At 44.0% G+C, this 16,353-nt stretch overlaps 1 protein-coding gene across 4 annotated transcripts in view; it reads left to right on the top strand.

Moving 5' to 3' along the window:
* HJURP (Holliday junction recognition protein) overlaps positions 1 to 16,353 on the top strand; it is a 934,375-nt gene that overhangs the window by 303,401 nt on the left and 614,621 nt on the right. For 3 of the 4 annotated variants that reach the window (XM_078687703.1, XM_078687704.1, XM_078687706.1), the window contains exon 6: positions 8,139 to 8,201. The exons of the other annotated variant lie outside the window; for it this stretch is intronic. In XM_078687703.1, coding sequence (XP_078543829.1) covers positions 8,139 to 8,201 — 63 coding nt within the window. The remainder of the gene's footprint in view (positions 1 to 8,138; positions 8,202 to 16,353) is intronic. 4 annotated transcript variants of the gene reach the window in all.

Raw genomic sequence — 16,353 nt, 5'->3', positions numbered from 1 at the left:
CTCCTCTCTCGTTACGATAGGGCTCATTATGATCAATTAGAAAAACTACTTGAGCACCTACCAGATCAGTATAAAGCTCAGGCAACTGACCTCATACAGGAAGACAAGTTAATTTCAAATGCCTCAATAAAATGTGCACTAGATGGTGGCAGACACCGCATCTAGAGCTGTGAATACCAGTGTCATACTTAGGAGACATGCGTGGCTACGCATTTCCGGGTTTAAACAGGAAGTGCAAACTACCATTTTAAACCAACCATTTAATCAGAACCAATTATTTGGCCCAGAAGTGGACACTGCACTCGAAAAGATGAAGAAAGATACGGACACCGCCAAGTCTATGGGGGCTTTACAGTCCACACCAGCTAGAGGTTCCTTTCGTCGCTCCTTCTTCAGAGGAGGCTCCAAACAAACTGGAGCAGACACTACAACATCTTTCAAATCTCACACTCAAGCATCCTCCATCAATGGATATTTTAGAGGAGGATACAGAGGCAATAATAACAAAGGAAGAGGTTGTGGTAACAACAGCAATCAATCCTCTTCCGCCGCAAGACAGTGACTTCCCTCTGCTCCCCCAACAGCATTCCACTCCTGTAGGGGGCAGATTAACACACTTCCTGCCTGTCTGGAACTCCATTACAACAGACAAGTGGGTGAGACAGATTATCCAACATGGCTACTGCCTAGAACTTACAGCAACCCCTCCACACATACCTCCAAGGCAGAGCCCAATGTCTACAGACAGCCTGACTCTGCTCCAACAAGAAGTTCTGTCACTTTTACAAAAGGATGCCATTCAATTAGTGTCCTGTCCTTTTTGGGAATTAGAAAATACAGCGAGTAAACCCCTGTTCCCTGTTCTTCTAAAGGAACTAAGACCAATTCTCGACCTCAGGCCCCTCAATCAGTACATACAATCAGATTATTTTCATATGATCACTCTGCAACAAGTGCTCCCACTACTGCAACAACGCGATCTCCTTACAACACTAGACCTAAAGGACGCCTACTTTCACATTCCTATACACCCTCCTCACAGGAAATACCTAAGGTTTGTAATACAAGGACAACACTATCAGTTCAAAGTCCTTCCATTTGGGGTAACAACAGCACCACGCGTGTTCATAAAGTGCTGAGCAGTAGTAGCAGCACATCTCAGAAGGAAGCAAATACATGTCTTCCCTTATCTGGACGATTGGCTCATAAAAGCCAAGTCATTCAATCAATGTGTCCAACACACACATCAAACAATTCAAACGTTGCACAACTTGGGGTTCACGATCAACTAAGTCGCACCTGCAGCCTTCTCATGTACACCAGTATCTAGGTGCTACAATAGAAACATCTACAGCTCTAGCGTATCCCAGTCCAGCAAGGATACAGAGCATTCAAGCCTTAGTCACAGTCTTCCAACAACAACAATCTCTGCAAGCCAGAGTGTTCATGAGACTAATAGGCATAATGGCATCTTGCATCTTCATAGTACCACACGCAAGATTGCAAATGCGCCCGTTACAAGAGTGCCTAGCACAACAGTGGAACCAGGCTCAAGGTCAACTAACAGATGCGGAAGTGCTTCTCCGGCGTTCACATGTGGATGGACCATTAACTTACGTTGGCCGCCCGTTTTTTGAACGAGTGTAATAGCCTCGACCCTGGTTTCGGATTTGACCAATTATCTTTACTGAAGCCGGATAACTGCTTGTGGGACACCGACTGGTCCCGTTAAGTGCTCTTTGGGTGCAGGTGCCCAGTGGATCTATATCACCCTTGTCGCCCTGGGTGACCATCACTTTGATGAGCGCGTGTTTTTTCTTCAGTACCCTTGTCCTGATGAAGCCCTAAAGACCCCAGTGGCTGAAACGCGACCGCGACAGCGTCGACACCCTTGTGATTAGGAGTCCCTGTTTAGTTTATCTTTGTTTGTATATTCAGGCACCTTATGCAAAAGAGAGCTTTGAGAGAAATTACATCTCAGGCGTATTGGGGATCTCCAGTATAGAGTTATATCACTCGAAATTAGGAGTGTGTATATATTGTGTGATAGGTTATCTATTGAGATCTATTTTTGGGTACATTGTTTGTATATATATGTAATGTATAGATTGTATTTGTGATTTGTATATAATGCATTGTAATGTGTGTATATAGTGAATTTGTTTTCTTTATATATATATTTGTTTTGCGCCATCTCCTTTTTTGTACTTGTCTATACGATCTCTGAATTTTGTAAGTAATTTGTTATATATTTAGTTATATAGAACAGGATATTTTATTTTTTCATGTTCTAAAATTATAAATTGAATTTATCCCTCAATACCAGTTTGTTCTACTTTTTCATCGTTTGATGCTCCTTGTCCAGGTATGGGAGGGTAATGTGGGCATAACCCCTGTTTTTGTCCTATACTGGTGTTGGTGGACAGCTGCACGCATCGCTCTCTGCAATGGTGGAACACCAAAAACTTGACAAAGGGGCGGCCGTTCCTCGAACCTGTTCCACAGTTAGTGCTCACAACAGACGCATCTCTCACAGGATGGGGAGCCCATCTCCTACATCATACAACTCAAGGTCAATGGAACAATCAACAAAAACTGTTCCATATCAGCCATCTAGAGATGCTAACCATATTCTTAGCACTCAAGACTTTTCAACTACAAGTACAAAACAAAGCTGTCTTAATCCGGACTGACAATATGACAACCATGTACTATATACAAAAACAGGGGGGGGGGGGCACTCTCTGCAACTGTCCCAGCTCGCACAAAACATTTGGAGATGGGCCATTCCTCAAAATATACATCTTTGGCAGAACACCTTCCAGGAGTTCACAATCAGATAGCAGATCTGTTAAGTCGGCAGTCACAACAGATTCACGAATGGGAACTACATCCACAAGTTCTTCAGCCATTCTTTCAGAGGTGGGGTTATCCACACATAGATCTGTTTGCCACCCACGAAAATGCAAAATGCCCAACCTTTGCCGCCAGGTTTCCACACCCATTGTCCAAGGGTAATGCGATATGGATGAACTGGTCAGGCAGATTTGCATACGCTTTTCCGCCTCCCCCACTGATTCCATTAGTAGTGTGCAAGCTCAGACAACAGTCTCTCAAACTGATCCTGGTAGTTCCCACATGGCAACGCCAACCGTGGTTCACCACACTGCTGGATCTCTCTCTGGTTCCACATCAAAAGTTACAGCTATCACCCTCCCTGTTAACACAGAACCATGGAGAAATTGGACAACCAGACCCCAAACAACTGAATTTAGCGATCTGGCTCCTGAAGTCTTAGAGTTTGGTTATCTAAACCTACCACCAGACTGTATGAACATCATTAAAGAGGCTAGGAAACCCACTACCAGAGCGTGTTATGCCGCTAAATGTGAAAGATTCGCAATATATTGCAGAAACAATCAATTGATCCCCTGGATGCTTCCATCCCGAATATCATTTGTTACTTTTTACATCTACAAAGGTCTAATTTAGCATATTCTTCCATACGCCTGCTCCTTGCAGCAATTGCAGCGTATTTACAAAACAGACAACATCTGTCTCTCTTCAGAGTGCCTGCAATCAAAGCATTCATGGAAGGATTAAAAAGAATAATCCCACCCAGGTTGCCACCTTCTCCTGTGTGGAACCTGAATATTGTCCTTACAAGACTCATGGGACCCCCGTTCGAGCCTCTACATAAATGTGAACGGCAATTCCTAACATGGAAAACTGCTTTCCTTGTTGCTATTACCTTTCTTAGAAGAGTAAGTGAGATACAAGCTTTCACTATACAAGAACCATTTTTTCAAATACATCCTGACAAAGTGGTTCTTAGATCTAATCCAAAATTTCTTCCAAAGGTCATCACTCCTTTTCACCTAAATCAATCCGTAGAGTTACCTGTGTTTTTCCGAAACCCAGACTCTGTAGCGGAAAGGGCTTTACACACTCTAGATGTTAGAAGAGCTCTTCTATACTATATAGATAGAACTAAATCTTTTAGAAAAACAAAACAACTGTTTGTATCTTTCTCTCCTCCACACAAAGGCAATCCCATCTCTAAAGGTGGGATCGCAAGGTGGATTGTAAAGTGTATACAAATATGCTATCTAAAGGCTAAACGTACATTAACAGTTCCTCCTAGAGCGCACTCCACTCGCAAGCTAGGAGCCTCTATGGCTTTCTTAGGAAATATACCCCTAGAGGACATATGCAAGGCAGCAACATGGTCTACACCACACACCTTCACTAAACACTATTGTGTTGCTGTGCAAGCCGAGCAGCAAGCTGCAGTAGGCCAGGCTGTCCTTAAAACTCTCTTTCAAACCACTGCAACGGATACAAGCGACCACCGCTAGGGGAGACACTGCTGTACAATCAATGCTAAGTGTACAATCTGCAGCTCATATGCCTCGAACGGAAAATGCTACTTACCAGTATGCATCTGTTCTTGGCATGTAGAGCTGCAGAGTTGTACACGCCCTCCTGCCCCCCTGGACTTGTATCCGTTCCAGTTTTCATCTTACTTAGATGCACACGCATGGACATCCTTTTTTCTTTACTTATACTAACTCCATCATTTCTCATCGTGGCGAAAAACAATCTAAGGATGGAGCCGATGCCCATGCGCAGTATTGGCCAAGGGAGGAGTCACCTATCTCGTGACTACAAAGACTTCTTCCAAGACAACAACAACCTGTAATCATCCGAGCCCAACACCAGGTGGCGATCTAATGCTAAGTGTACAACTCTGCAGCTCTACATGCCAAGAACAGATGCATACTGGTAAGTAGCATTTTCCACATGAGGAATCTGATCAGCCCAGTTCATTGCCTTATCTAATGGCAGAGCTCAACAGACCTATAAAGATATAGAAAGTCAGAGTAGTGAGCAGGCTGTTGATGCTGAAACAAAATGCTACGCCCAGACAGCTGTGTCGCAGGATTTTATAAGATCTTTGAGGATCACCTGGCCACTTATTTCATAATATTCAAATTTGTTTTAGGGGGGGTATTATTATTTTGCATTTTAAACTAAAGCAAACTCCAGGTGTGCACCCACAAAAACAAATGCAGATGGAAAAGAGAAGTCCCCCTCTCCCAGATGTCCTACAGCTGTATACTTCTAAAAGTAAAGAAGAAAAAGGGACAATGCCAGAATTCAACAGACAAGTATTAAATTGAAACCCTTTGTGTCACCTGGCACTGGGTTATTGATGCAGCCAGCAGGGTATTTTTCAACTTCTTCCGCCAACGATCCCAAGTAATAGTACTTGAGCTAACCGCCCACGCCTTATAAAGTTTTCGATGGTAACCCCTACTAGCTTACGTGACCTTTTCTGCCGCCATGTAAATATCCATGTCATTGTCTCTGTTCAGGTAATGTTAAGGTTTCCATGACCAAGCTATATCCCTCTTTGCCACTACCAAGCCTAGGCCGCAAAACAGTAATTAGCCCTGTGGAAGTTCTACATCATTGGGTATCGTCAAAAGAGTGAACTTTGATTCCAGCGGATTTGACTGTTCCAGAATATTATGAAGTTCTCTAATAATTGCCATGCAATACTCGTGGATTAATGGGCACCCCCAGAGTGTTGTAAGGAAAGACCCATTCTCAACTTTGCACCACATACAAGCCAGGGACATTGCCCTTCCCATGCTACGTAGTCTCCGTCTGTCATAATACACTCAGTGTAGAATCTTACATTTAATCTGTTGTAGCCGTGACTATATTGCCACTTCCATAATATTATAACTCTTACTCAAGCCAGATGGTATCAAAGTGTACATGCAAAAGACTAACATTGCACTTATAAATAATCCCGACTGAGTCAAGCTCTGTAGACCTATTGTATTTATTAACACGAATGACGGGCTGTTTACTAGAGTACAGACTGGAGGAGGTGATTCCTTTGTTTATAGATGCTGACCAATGGGTATTTATAACCAGAAGACACTCATGTAGTTATATGTGACAAGTGTTTAAACTCAACGAAAAAGTTAACTGGAAAAAAAACAGATTACAGCCATATGCTAAGCACTCAATACAGAGAATGCTTTTGGAGGTGAGCAGAAACATTTTGTCCTATGGGCTGTCAATGGCTGTGGTAAATTGGACCCTGGGTAACTATCATGTGCAAAGCACAACATGGAGAGTTATTGATGATTAAATGCAGGGGATCCAGGTGAGAAATTCAAGTAGGGATGCCCCCCACTCCCAATCTTCCTCACCATGGTTATTGAACTGTAAGTGGACATACTCCAGGTATTACCTTCAGCAGTGAGACTCGTGAAATGTTCTCTTTGTGGATGACATTTTATTGATGTTGACATCGCTTAAGGCTTTGTTTCCAGCTTTGCCACATGTGTTTGAGGAATTTGAAGATGAATCATGCTTTTGCAATAACCTAGAGAAGTTTGAAATATTGACAATATTCTTGGAGCCTGCTAGGGTGCCTCATCTAAAAGCCCATACCTCTTTGCAGATGTCTGAGCATCTGTAAAGATCCTAGGTCTCTTTTTCAACGACCAGGCGCGATAATAGACCTGGTACAGTAGTAGTAGTATGCATCAAACTGTCCTAGACTCAAACATAACATCCTAGCAGGGCTGGGTAAAGAGATGAGCTAGTTCATCTCCTGGCTCATGCACATCAGTGTTTTGAAGGTTATTGCTCTAAATGTGCCTTGTAGCTCTCTCCGTGTCTATTCCAAAGCAAGTGCTTGCTGATCTTCAGCAACAGTTAATTACATGTATTTGTGGGGAGCAGGGTATAGTTTCTCTGAATCTTTTCATGTCCTCCAATAGCAAAGGCAGCTTGGCAGCACCTGATGTAGTTGCGCGTCATGAGGCAGGCAGTTTTTTCAATGAGAAAATTGGAAAGAAAATGGATACAAAGGCAATAATGGGCAGTACATAATGCAATGTAGTGTGGCTGAATGGAGAGGTGAGACCCTGGAACATGTATTTAAGCCAAGTGACCCGGACAACACTAGAAGAAAAGAATCAGGTCTTGCGAAAACTGGGCCTTGCAATCTTTCCCTTATGCAAGATTCCGTTTTCACCGGTGGGTGGGAAGAGGTATTGACTGCTAGATTCTCAAATACGAAGAAGATTGGTAAATGCTGACAGACTTGATCCACAATGGATAGATTCAGTCAAGGAATACAAACAATTCTTTCAAGTTCCAGACCAGGAGAAGGTTTTATTTTTCAATTGAGACGCTAAGCTCTATTTTCACCTACGAGGAAACGGGAAATAGACCACTAGGGCGAGTCAGAAATGTATATGTAGTAACACTATGTCAGTAGGCATTATATTTCATATCTATACAATGTTGCCAACCAGAGGACCACTGCTGTAATAGGTATTTAAGAGCCTTGCACAACGGATCTGGGTAAGGCCATGGAGTGGGGTGATGAATGGAGGGATGTTCAGAGTGCTCTCAGTGCATCTTATTCCAAGATTCCAGTTTTAGAATGTTTCAAATATACCAAACACCACAATGGTTAAATAAGTTTTACACAGGTCTTAAGTTCTAGAAACTCTGGAGCAAGGACACTTACTGCACTGTTTCAACACGTTGGGGGCAGTAGGAAGTTTAATTGCCACATCACGGAAGAAACAATCAGTGACAGAGATTCTGGTGTGCAGTGGGAGCTTGAGAAATTTATTCATGATATACTGCAACCAGAGGAAGTTTAATTTACAGAAGCTGGCTACCTTTGAACGTATATTTGTCCATGCTTGGGCACTTAAGCATGTATCTGCCAAGGCTTGAAGCACTGCAGCTTTTTGACAATGATATATAGCGGCTGAGATTTTATATAATGAAGACCAGAATGAGAGGATTCTGAGGATAGACCGCTTTACAATTCACCCTTCCCTTGTTTCCACCATAGAATCGAGCGAAAGCGATTTTGTGGGTAGAGAAAGTATTGGCTGGTGTTAACAAGACCGTTCATACACTTGGCTGTTTTTCTCTGTTTCTTCTTTATGTGTACTGTGCGTAAGAAACTCAGATACACATTTGTTTGTCATGGTTCTTTTTTTCTGTTATAGTTTTCTTTTTTAGCAAATATGTTATACTGGCATAATCCACAGATCTAAATATATTAATGTTGTGTTGTTCTCTTCAAGGATGCAGCTGCATGCACTGGCCAAGCAGATATGTCAATCGCTGCGCCTCAGACAGGAGCCATGGTAAGAACCCAGTACTCCTAGCTAAAAAAATCTAGCTGTGCCAGTGCTCCAAAATTATCTCGAGCTGAAATGCTGAAAGCGGGCCCACGGAACACTCTTGGAGTGTAGGCCCGCAATCTTCAATGCAAAAGGTTCTCAGGGCTTGGACTACAAGTAGCCCATTGCACAACTTCAGGAAAGCTCAGGAAGTTGGTGCACTAGCAAATGTGCAGGATGTCCAGGAGTTCCGATCCCACGCCTCTCGTGATAGCTACAGGTCTCAGCTTTGTTGGGGACTCATGTCAGCCTCGGAGATGTCTGGAAGTCTGTGTCCTGTGTCGCAGATTCTTCAGGATCCGGAGGGAGCCTCGAAAATGCAGACCGGCAAGATGCTTCTTTGCTGCCTGTTGAACAGGGGAGATTTCTTCCGTCTTCCAGTCGATATGGAATGTGCAAGGTCCAAGATTTCTGTATCAGAGTTTCGTCCAGGGTAATCAGAAGTCAAATCGACTGGGTTCCTATACTTATACTAAGTTTAGGGGTTGGACTAACTCTAAGGTCCCACCTATGGGAGGACCTGGGGAGGGGGTGGTTACATCCCTTCCCCTTTGTCCAGTTTTGCGCCAGAGCTGGGGCTGAGTGCCCCAGCAACCATTTTGAACTGGGAAATGCACGGGGACACCTTGTGTGCTCCAGGCACTGTCTGAAAAGCATTCACTGAATGCAACCCACCCTGCCCCAATACACTGAAGCCTGTCTGGGGAGGTGCTGGCACCTCCCTGGACAGGAAACCTACTGTCCAGGCCTTCCCTGCCGGAGTTTCGTCCAGCAGCAGGAGGTCAGACTTGTGTCTGTGGCAGAAGCATCCATTTTGTGATGCTGGGGCTCTTTTAAACTATTACATGTCTTCTCCCTCTAGAAGGGTGGAATGCTACTGTTGTATATAAATGAAGATTTATTGTAGGACACAGCTGAGTACAAAACCTCGCCAGCTGACCAGACCATCAACTGACACTGGTAGAACACTCTGGTACAGATTAGAACACTCACAGGTATTCTGGGAAGCTAAGGAGGTAAGAACACTAAGGAAGGGCTAAAGAATACTGTCAGCCATATTAGAAGAAGAATCAATATACAACACATCTTCCTTCTTTACAAAAGGAAATGAAACAAACAGAAAATAAAGCTTAAAGTATGGGAGACAGCAACAATAAAATTAAAGACAGAAAGAAGGTCTAAAACGACTAGAACTAATTTTAGTTCATGAAGGCAAAAGAGCATTTTAGGGCAAAGAGTGTAAAAGTGAAGTGTGAGGTGAGACACAACACTTAAGACAACTAATAGGCATCACCACTACCTACTCCCCTTAGACGGACAAAACAGGAAAAAGATAGTGCACTCCCTCCAATCAGCCTTTGACCAGCAAAACAGGAAGAGAGAGAGTCCACCCCCTCTAAACTGTTTCCGTCCGTCAACACTTTACGCTCCAAGTTGAAGATAGACAGTTCAACATACGCCTTCGTGCTTTAAAGATACCACATTCATAGATAAGATTACTGAGTGCAGTATAACAAGCGATGTAAAAAGATACTTTTTTTCTGACCAGGAACCTTTGTCCCCACTGCGGACTTTCTGTCCAGACTCACCTGGGACCTTTGTCCCAATTGTGGACATACTGTCTAGAGTCTCCCCTGGGACCTTTGTCCCCGTTGTGGACTTACTGTCCAGACTCTCACCTGGGACCTCTATTCCCATTGTGGACATACTGTCTAGAGTCTCCCCTGGGACCTTTGTCCCCGTTGTGGACTTACTGTCCAGACTCTCACCTGGGACCTCTGTCCCCATTGTGGACATACTGTCTAGAGTCTCCCCTGGGACCTTTGTCCCCGTTGTGGACATACTGTGAGTGAAAAAGCTTTATTTCGATACGTAAATATCTTAAAAGAGATACATTACAAAATACAATTTCAAGGCTTATAATGACATACAGTTATAATTCATAAAACAGTCAGATAAAAAATGCGATAAATAGTTAAAATAGAATTAAATTGAGATGGAAAGCCTTTTTGCTCGGATCATCCAAGCCCATTTTAAAAATTTGGAGACAGCACAGATAATAAAAGGGGAAGTATCGGTCAATAGAATGCAGAGGGCCACCAGATGTTGTCTAGTGCCAAGGAGCCTGCATAGAGGTAATAGCCAGCGTTTCCTTGCGCCCAATCTTTTGTCCCCTCTTGAACCAAGCTTGTTCCTGGGACCTTTGTCGTCTTCTGTTTCTCTTTGTGATCATTGGACTGTATCCCTTCAAGATAGTGTCCAAGGGCTTTGCCCCCCAAACTCACCCTGAAACCAAAGACTCCTTTCTGCTTGTTAGTAATGGTTCAGGCACTTGACCAGCTTTAAATTGTGGGACTATATTTCTGTTCTAGGTCCTCTGACCCGCCTCTGCACCTTAACTGATTTGTGCTTCTCTTTATTTTTTTTAAGTTGTTTTTTATTGATGCATTGTGGTTGAACAACTGATTTGTGCTTCTCATTCTTTTTTTGTTGTTTTTTTGTAAATATTTTATTTGGAAAACCACATAGATATCGCTTTGGAAAGCACAGACAAAAGCCTACAACCCTTAGGGCCGGCAATAAAGAACAAATCATGCAAAGCCAAAGGAGCACAGCACAGCAACCATCGGTCCTAGGGTATAGCACATCGTAAAATCAGGATTTATATCAAAGCGTGTCTGCGAAACAACCGGCCGTGAGAGGATTCCATTTTATAATAAGGGAATGAGGATCTTAAGAACATACAATCTAGCAAAGTCTTAATTGGAGCAAACCATGTAACAGGATGAAAGCATTCAGCATGAAACGATAGGAAGGTAAATCAAGGACACGAAAAGCAAGATATGTAAGCATACATTAAACTTGCGCTAACCCGGTGCTCCTCTCGATAGAACGACAATCAATGTAAAAACAAGTAGCGCACATTGCAAGATTCCTCCCAGATCGAACTAAACTCAAGCCCCCATCTAATCAAAGGTACACAATAAGAAGAAAAGGAGAAAAAGAAAAACAAAGAGAAGAAGGCCATAGAAATAAAGAAAGAAAACAAAACCCCATCCCCCTAGCCCCCCACCCTGCATACCAGCAGAAGGGTACGGCCACCCCCCCCCCCCCATAGGCATGCCTATCGCCCTAACAAAGAAAAATCCCAGACTATGGAGAAACTGGAGGAGGAGCCCTCGCGGCCGCCCCTTATTCCCACCCCTCTCCAACCCGTTACATCTCAGAAGAGATTGTAAACCCTCCCAGAGGAAAGCGGCCATCTTCACATTATTCAGCACACCCCCCCCACAGTTGCAATATCAGACCAAGTCCCGCATCATCACCGGAATCACCAACGTAGTAGAGCTATCATGTCCCGCTCATCCTTGGCCAGTTCGAGCACGAATAAAAACAGTCCCCAGCTCCCTGGTCCCACCGGCAGTCAAATCAGGTGGCCATAACTGCCCCCCATGAGCCATTCGAGTAGTCTGAGCGGACAGCCCGACTGTAACGACCACTATTTCCCAGTGTTCGCAATCAGATATAGGAAGTGTCTGGCTTTGACGGTCAGCAGCGATCAATCGAGTCAGGGAAACAAAGGAGTTGTCCGTCGTGCAAATATGGCCGATGTACGCACTGTCCACAGGGTCCAGTCCATAGTACCTCCGAGAGTCTTCAACCGCTACCAATTGAACAGAGCTGTCCAAACAACCCATCTCTGTCTCATCCGCGTCTTCCGGCACCATATCCGAGGCAGCAACCGCCCGGGATTCAGGAACGGCCAGCAGTCCATGACACAGGGAGGTGCAACAGTCCTCAATAGCCAGGAGAACATCTCTCAGGGTGCATTCCCTCTCTCCACCTTCAGTGGTTGTAACGCTCCTCGCCCCCGAGGGCCCCCCAGACTGGAGGGTACACATCTTGTCGTGCGTCCTGGGTCGCATTACCCCTTAGCAGCAGATGTTGCGATTATGCTGGAGCCATTCAGGACATTCCGTATTGTAGCGCCACAGACATCCAAGCAACCATGTAGAGGGAGGGAATCAGAAATCCGACACTGGAGACTGCCGGTCTCACCGAGAACCAGGTCCCCTCGGGGCAGCCAATCTACAAAATCCAATGCAGGCGTCAAAACTGCCGGGCGTTCCCGGACATCCACCGTAAAGAGAGTCGGCCAAAGAGCGTTAAACTGCTCAGGGTAATCGCCTGTCATACGCCTGTGGCCGCCGGCAAAATCGAGCGAGCCGCAACTCCCGCCGGAGTTCAGCGGTCTTTGTTGCCCAGCTACTATCGCCGCTGCGCATCTCACCACCGGCAGTGCAGCCACTGGAGGCCCCGGAGTACAATCGGTTCAGGCCACAGTCCTTGCGTCGACGTTGCTCAGTCATCCGGGGCGAGCGCGAGCTCGGAATTGCGCGGTTGGGCACCGCTTCGTCTCAGCAACAAGGGGATGGGGGTTTAGTGCAGGATAGATGCCAGGATGTTAGGAAGGGAGAGGGCGAGCGGCGGAGCCGGGCGCCTATGCGGCCATCTTGGTCGACGTCTTGGCTCCTCCTCGCTTCTCATTCTTGTTCCTGGACGCTCTGTACCTTTTTGCTGAAATCAATGCCAAAGGCTAGATGGTGGAAACAGCAGATGCTTAAAGTCTCAGTCTGTCCACGAAATACAAATGCCAACTTATTGTCTCTGTCAGTTCACCAAAAACAAAATGCACATGACGACGGTACAATTTGCGCTTTGATTTCCACACTGATTCACCAAAACATGAGTGACATAGAGTGCAGACTAGGCTTTACTCGCACCAAAGTGGAATGGAATGCCATAACATGAACACATTGCACAGTTTGTAATCGTGTTAACATAGACATAGACTTGACTGTTGAGTGAAATGATGAAGATTACCTGACTGTGGCTGACTGAGTGTCGATAACGGGTTAACTCTTACCCGCACTATCAATAAGTCCTTTCATCCCTGGAGATCACTACCCGGTAATAAATTTTGTTTTCCTCATGTTCAGCTCAATTTAATGAATGCGCAATGGTGCTGCGATGCGACACGAACACGGCCTCTAAGATGGACACTTCACTGTGCGTCAGAATACTGTCACGTGACAAGGCCGCTTGTTGACAACATCAGGACATGAGGGAGTGACGCAGGTTAGCGCGTTACCCTGTTACCAGGCAACGTACGTTACACGCACTCAGTAACTGACAGATGAGTGAAAAATGCCCGGAGATAATTTTATATTCCTTCGTGTTACACATACCAACTGCCAAAATGTTCTCCAAAACAACCTTGACTCGATGCTTGCCCCCCGTTACAGATGTCACCCAACTCTCAAATCTTAAAAGTGGTTGACACAACAGGAGAGATCCGATCCCTTGACATTCAAACCGGGGCTCATTAATTATTGTATATAATATATATATAAAAATATATAATCTATATACAACAGCTACCCCCACCGCCAGAACTGGCCGGGGGTTAGTATTCCACAGTGTTTGACACCAAACACAACATGTTTTGATAAAGCCAAACCAAAGTTAGCATTAACCGCAAGGATTATAATGCACTTAAGAGTATATGGTATGGCTATATCACAGAACAGCTATGGGGGGGACAAGCCAGATGCTGTTGACCTAACTGGGGCTATGGACGCAATCAAACAACAGATTATTTGCGTAGAAGAGGCCATGAATCGGGTAAAAACTTGTACCGCTCTAGATCAAACTACTGATAAAGTAGTCCAGGACTTAGATATCCCCTGAGATATCCCCACTACAGAAGTTTCTAGCAGTAAGATAAGCGTAAATGGTTGCATATTGAATGCGTCTGATCGTATCTCATCGAGTGATCAGGAGAGTGATCCCCAACCACCAACAAGGAGAGTGATCCCCAACCACCAACAAAGCGTTCTAGAAACCCAGATTCCATTTCTAAAAAAAATACTGCCAGAACTAAGACTGATAACCCCTAAACCACGCAAAAAGGCACTAAAAAAACTAAAGCTCAGTCTCTAAGTCGTCAAGGCAATAAGGAAAACCTTGTACTAAATACTAATGGCAGCATTCAAAGCGACTTTGCTGAAATTAAATGCCAAATTGGATACCCTGGATACATTTATCAGAGAAACCCTAACTAATTTGACTAGTCGATTTGGAGGGATAGAAGATCTATTAAACAGATGTCTAAACAACTGCCAGCCAAACATTGAAAATATGGACAATACATGTCCTATAGGCCAGGTCTATCCAGAGACAAGTAGACTGATAAACTCAAACACTGGGGAAATAAGGTTCTTTAATCAACCCTCTCATAATCCCTCAGTAAGACAGCATTGGCTGGGCCTTCACATATTAACTTGCTCACTGATAATACGAGCGCCCAATTGGCGGAGCAAACAATTCGGCGAGAGCACTCACTATCAACCATAGGTATAAATGACTCAAGTTCAATCATAACCCGTATAGTCAGGAGGCTGATTCGACTTTCTTGGACCTCCCTCCTGCTGTAACCCCGTGTACTGTGGAACTTGCTAACGTCCCTAGGTTACCCCATGGGGGCATCGAGTCATGGGATACTTTGCGAAATAAGTCACTATTTTGGTTGGGAACTAAAACTGGCTTAACAGAGAGGCTTTTCTCGGAGTTTAAAATTGCCAGAAGGGTGAGTTGGATAGGGAGAGGGCGCAAGAATCTCTGTGGAGATTGTGTGGTTATAACTTTTAAAACTCTACAGCTCGCCTAAACGTTGTTATCTAGAGCAGGCAACCACACCAGTTCAGTGTAAGGTGTCAATTTAGTACCTCTGGGTTACTTTTATCAGCCTGCTAATAACAACTATATGAAAGCACCTAGTAGGCATCATATCGCGAATTACGAACCTGCATATAATATCCCAGTCTTCAATCGTTTTGATGTTCTTCCAACTCTAGACGAAGTTGATTCACTGCCTTTGGAAGATTCAAGGTTGGCTGAGATGGAGGGAAAAAAGCTGAACTGCACACAAATAACACGCTGATAGTTTGTTTTAAAACAACTTAAGCGCTCCTGTTGACTATCAACACTCTAAACCCATCCTGTTAATATCTACTGGAGTAGCCAAGGACTTCCCAACTGTGTAGATCCACAGCCAGATAGTGATCATCTCCCACTTTCAATATCAGCTTTTGCCCCAATATACCATCTACTAGAGAGAAGGTGGAGATAAATAAAAGATATGAGAATAGGGGTACTTGTCAGATTTTGTTTTGAAATGTAGCAGGCCTAAAAACCAAAGTGACTAACCAGATATGGCTTGATTTTGTTGGAAATATGATATTATTAGCCTCTAGGAAACATGGACGGTAGAGCCTATACATATGAATGGCTACAAAACTTTTCATGTGGCTGCAGTTACTTCAAATCATGGGAGAGCCATGGGGGTCTAATGTACATATGTTTCAAACCATATTAACACAAGTAAGATTGTATCGAAAGTTGTAAATGGGTACTTACAATTCATCACTATAGATGTTGATAATTCACTTAGTATTGCATTGTTAAATTTTTATAACCACATTCCCCAAGATAGGATTGAGGAGGTATTGAGAAAACTATGTTGTTACCTACAAAAATTGCACCCTTCATCAACAAAAGAAATAATTACTATTTGGGGAGGGGATTTTAACTCTGAGCTTTTTTTCAGCATAAGGAAAATGGGGTATGGAGTATTTTGATTGAGGAAGGTATGAGTCTACCACATGTCCCTCCAACGACTTATGGGGATCTCTAAAACGGAATTGTATTCACTATGGACCAAGGATTTGCCAACAATTTATGGGTCCCGTCAGTTCTTTTCAGCCCCACTTTCAATGGCAGAGGAATATATTCAACTATGGACTTTATTTTACTGTCTAGTAGATATGCCCCTAGAGCTCTGGACTTTGTTACTCATTCATGCCCCCTGAGTGATCTTTTCCATCTGAGCCTAGGATTAGTAGTACATAGTCGGGCAATAAGTGCTGGAGATAGAAAAACTCACACTGTTGAAAACATAACCTTGAGTAGGCAAAATGGGTATGCTCTTTTTTGGGGAAAAAGTGCATCCTGAAACATTTACAGGAAAAGGTGTGGTAAATTGTAGGGACGCCCT

The sequence above is a fragment of the Lissotriton helveticus genome, chromosome 4_1 (assembly GCF_964261635.1).
Source record: "Lissotriton helveticus chromosome 4_1, aLisHel1.1, whole genome shotgun sequence".
Classification (NCBI taxonomy): domain Eukaryota; kingdom Metazoa; phylum Chordata; class Amphibia; order Caudata; family Salamandridae; genus Lissotriton; species Lissotriton helveticus.
This window is presented reverse-complemented; position numbering and strand designations above follow the sequence as displayed.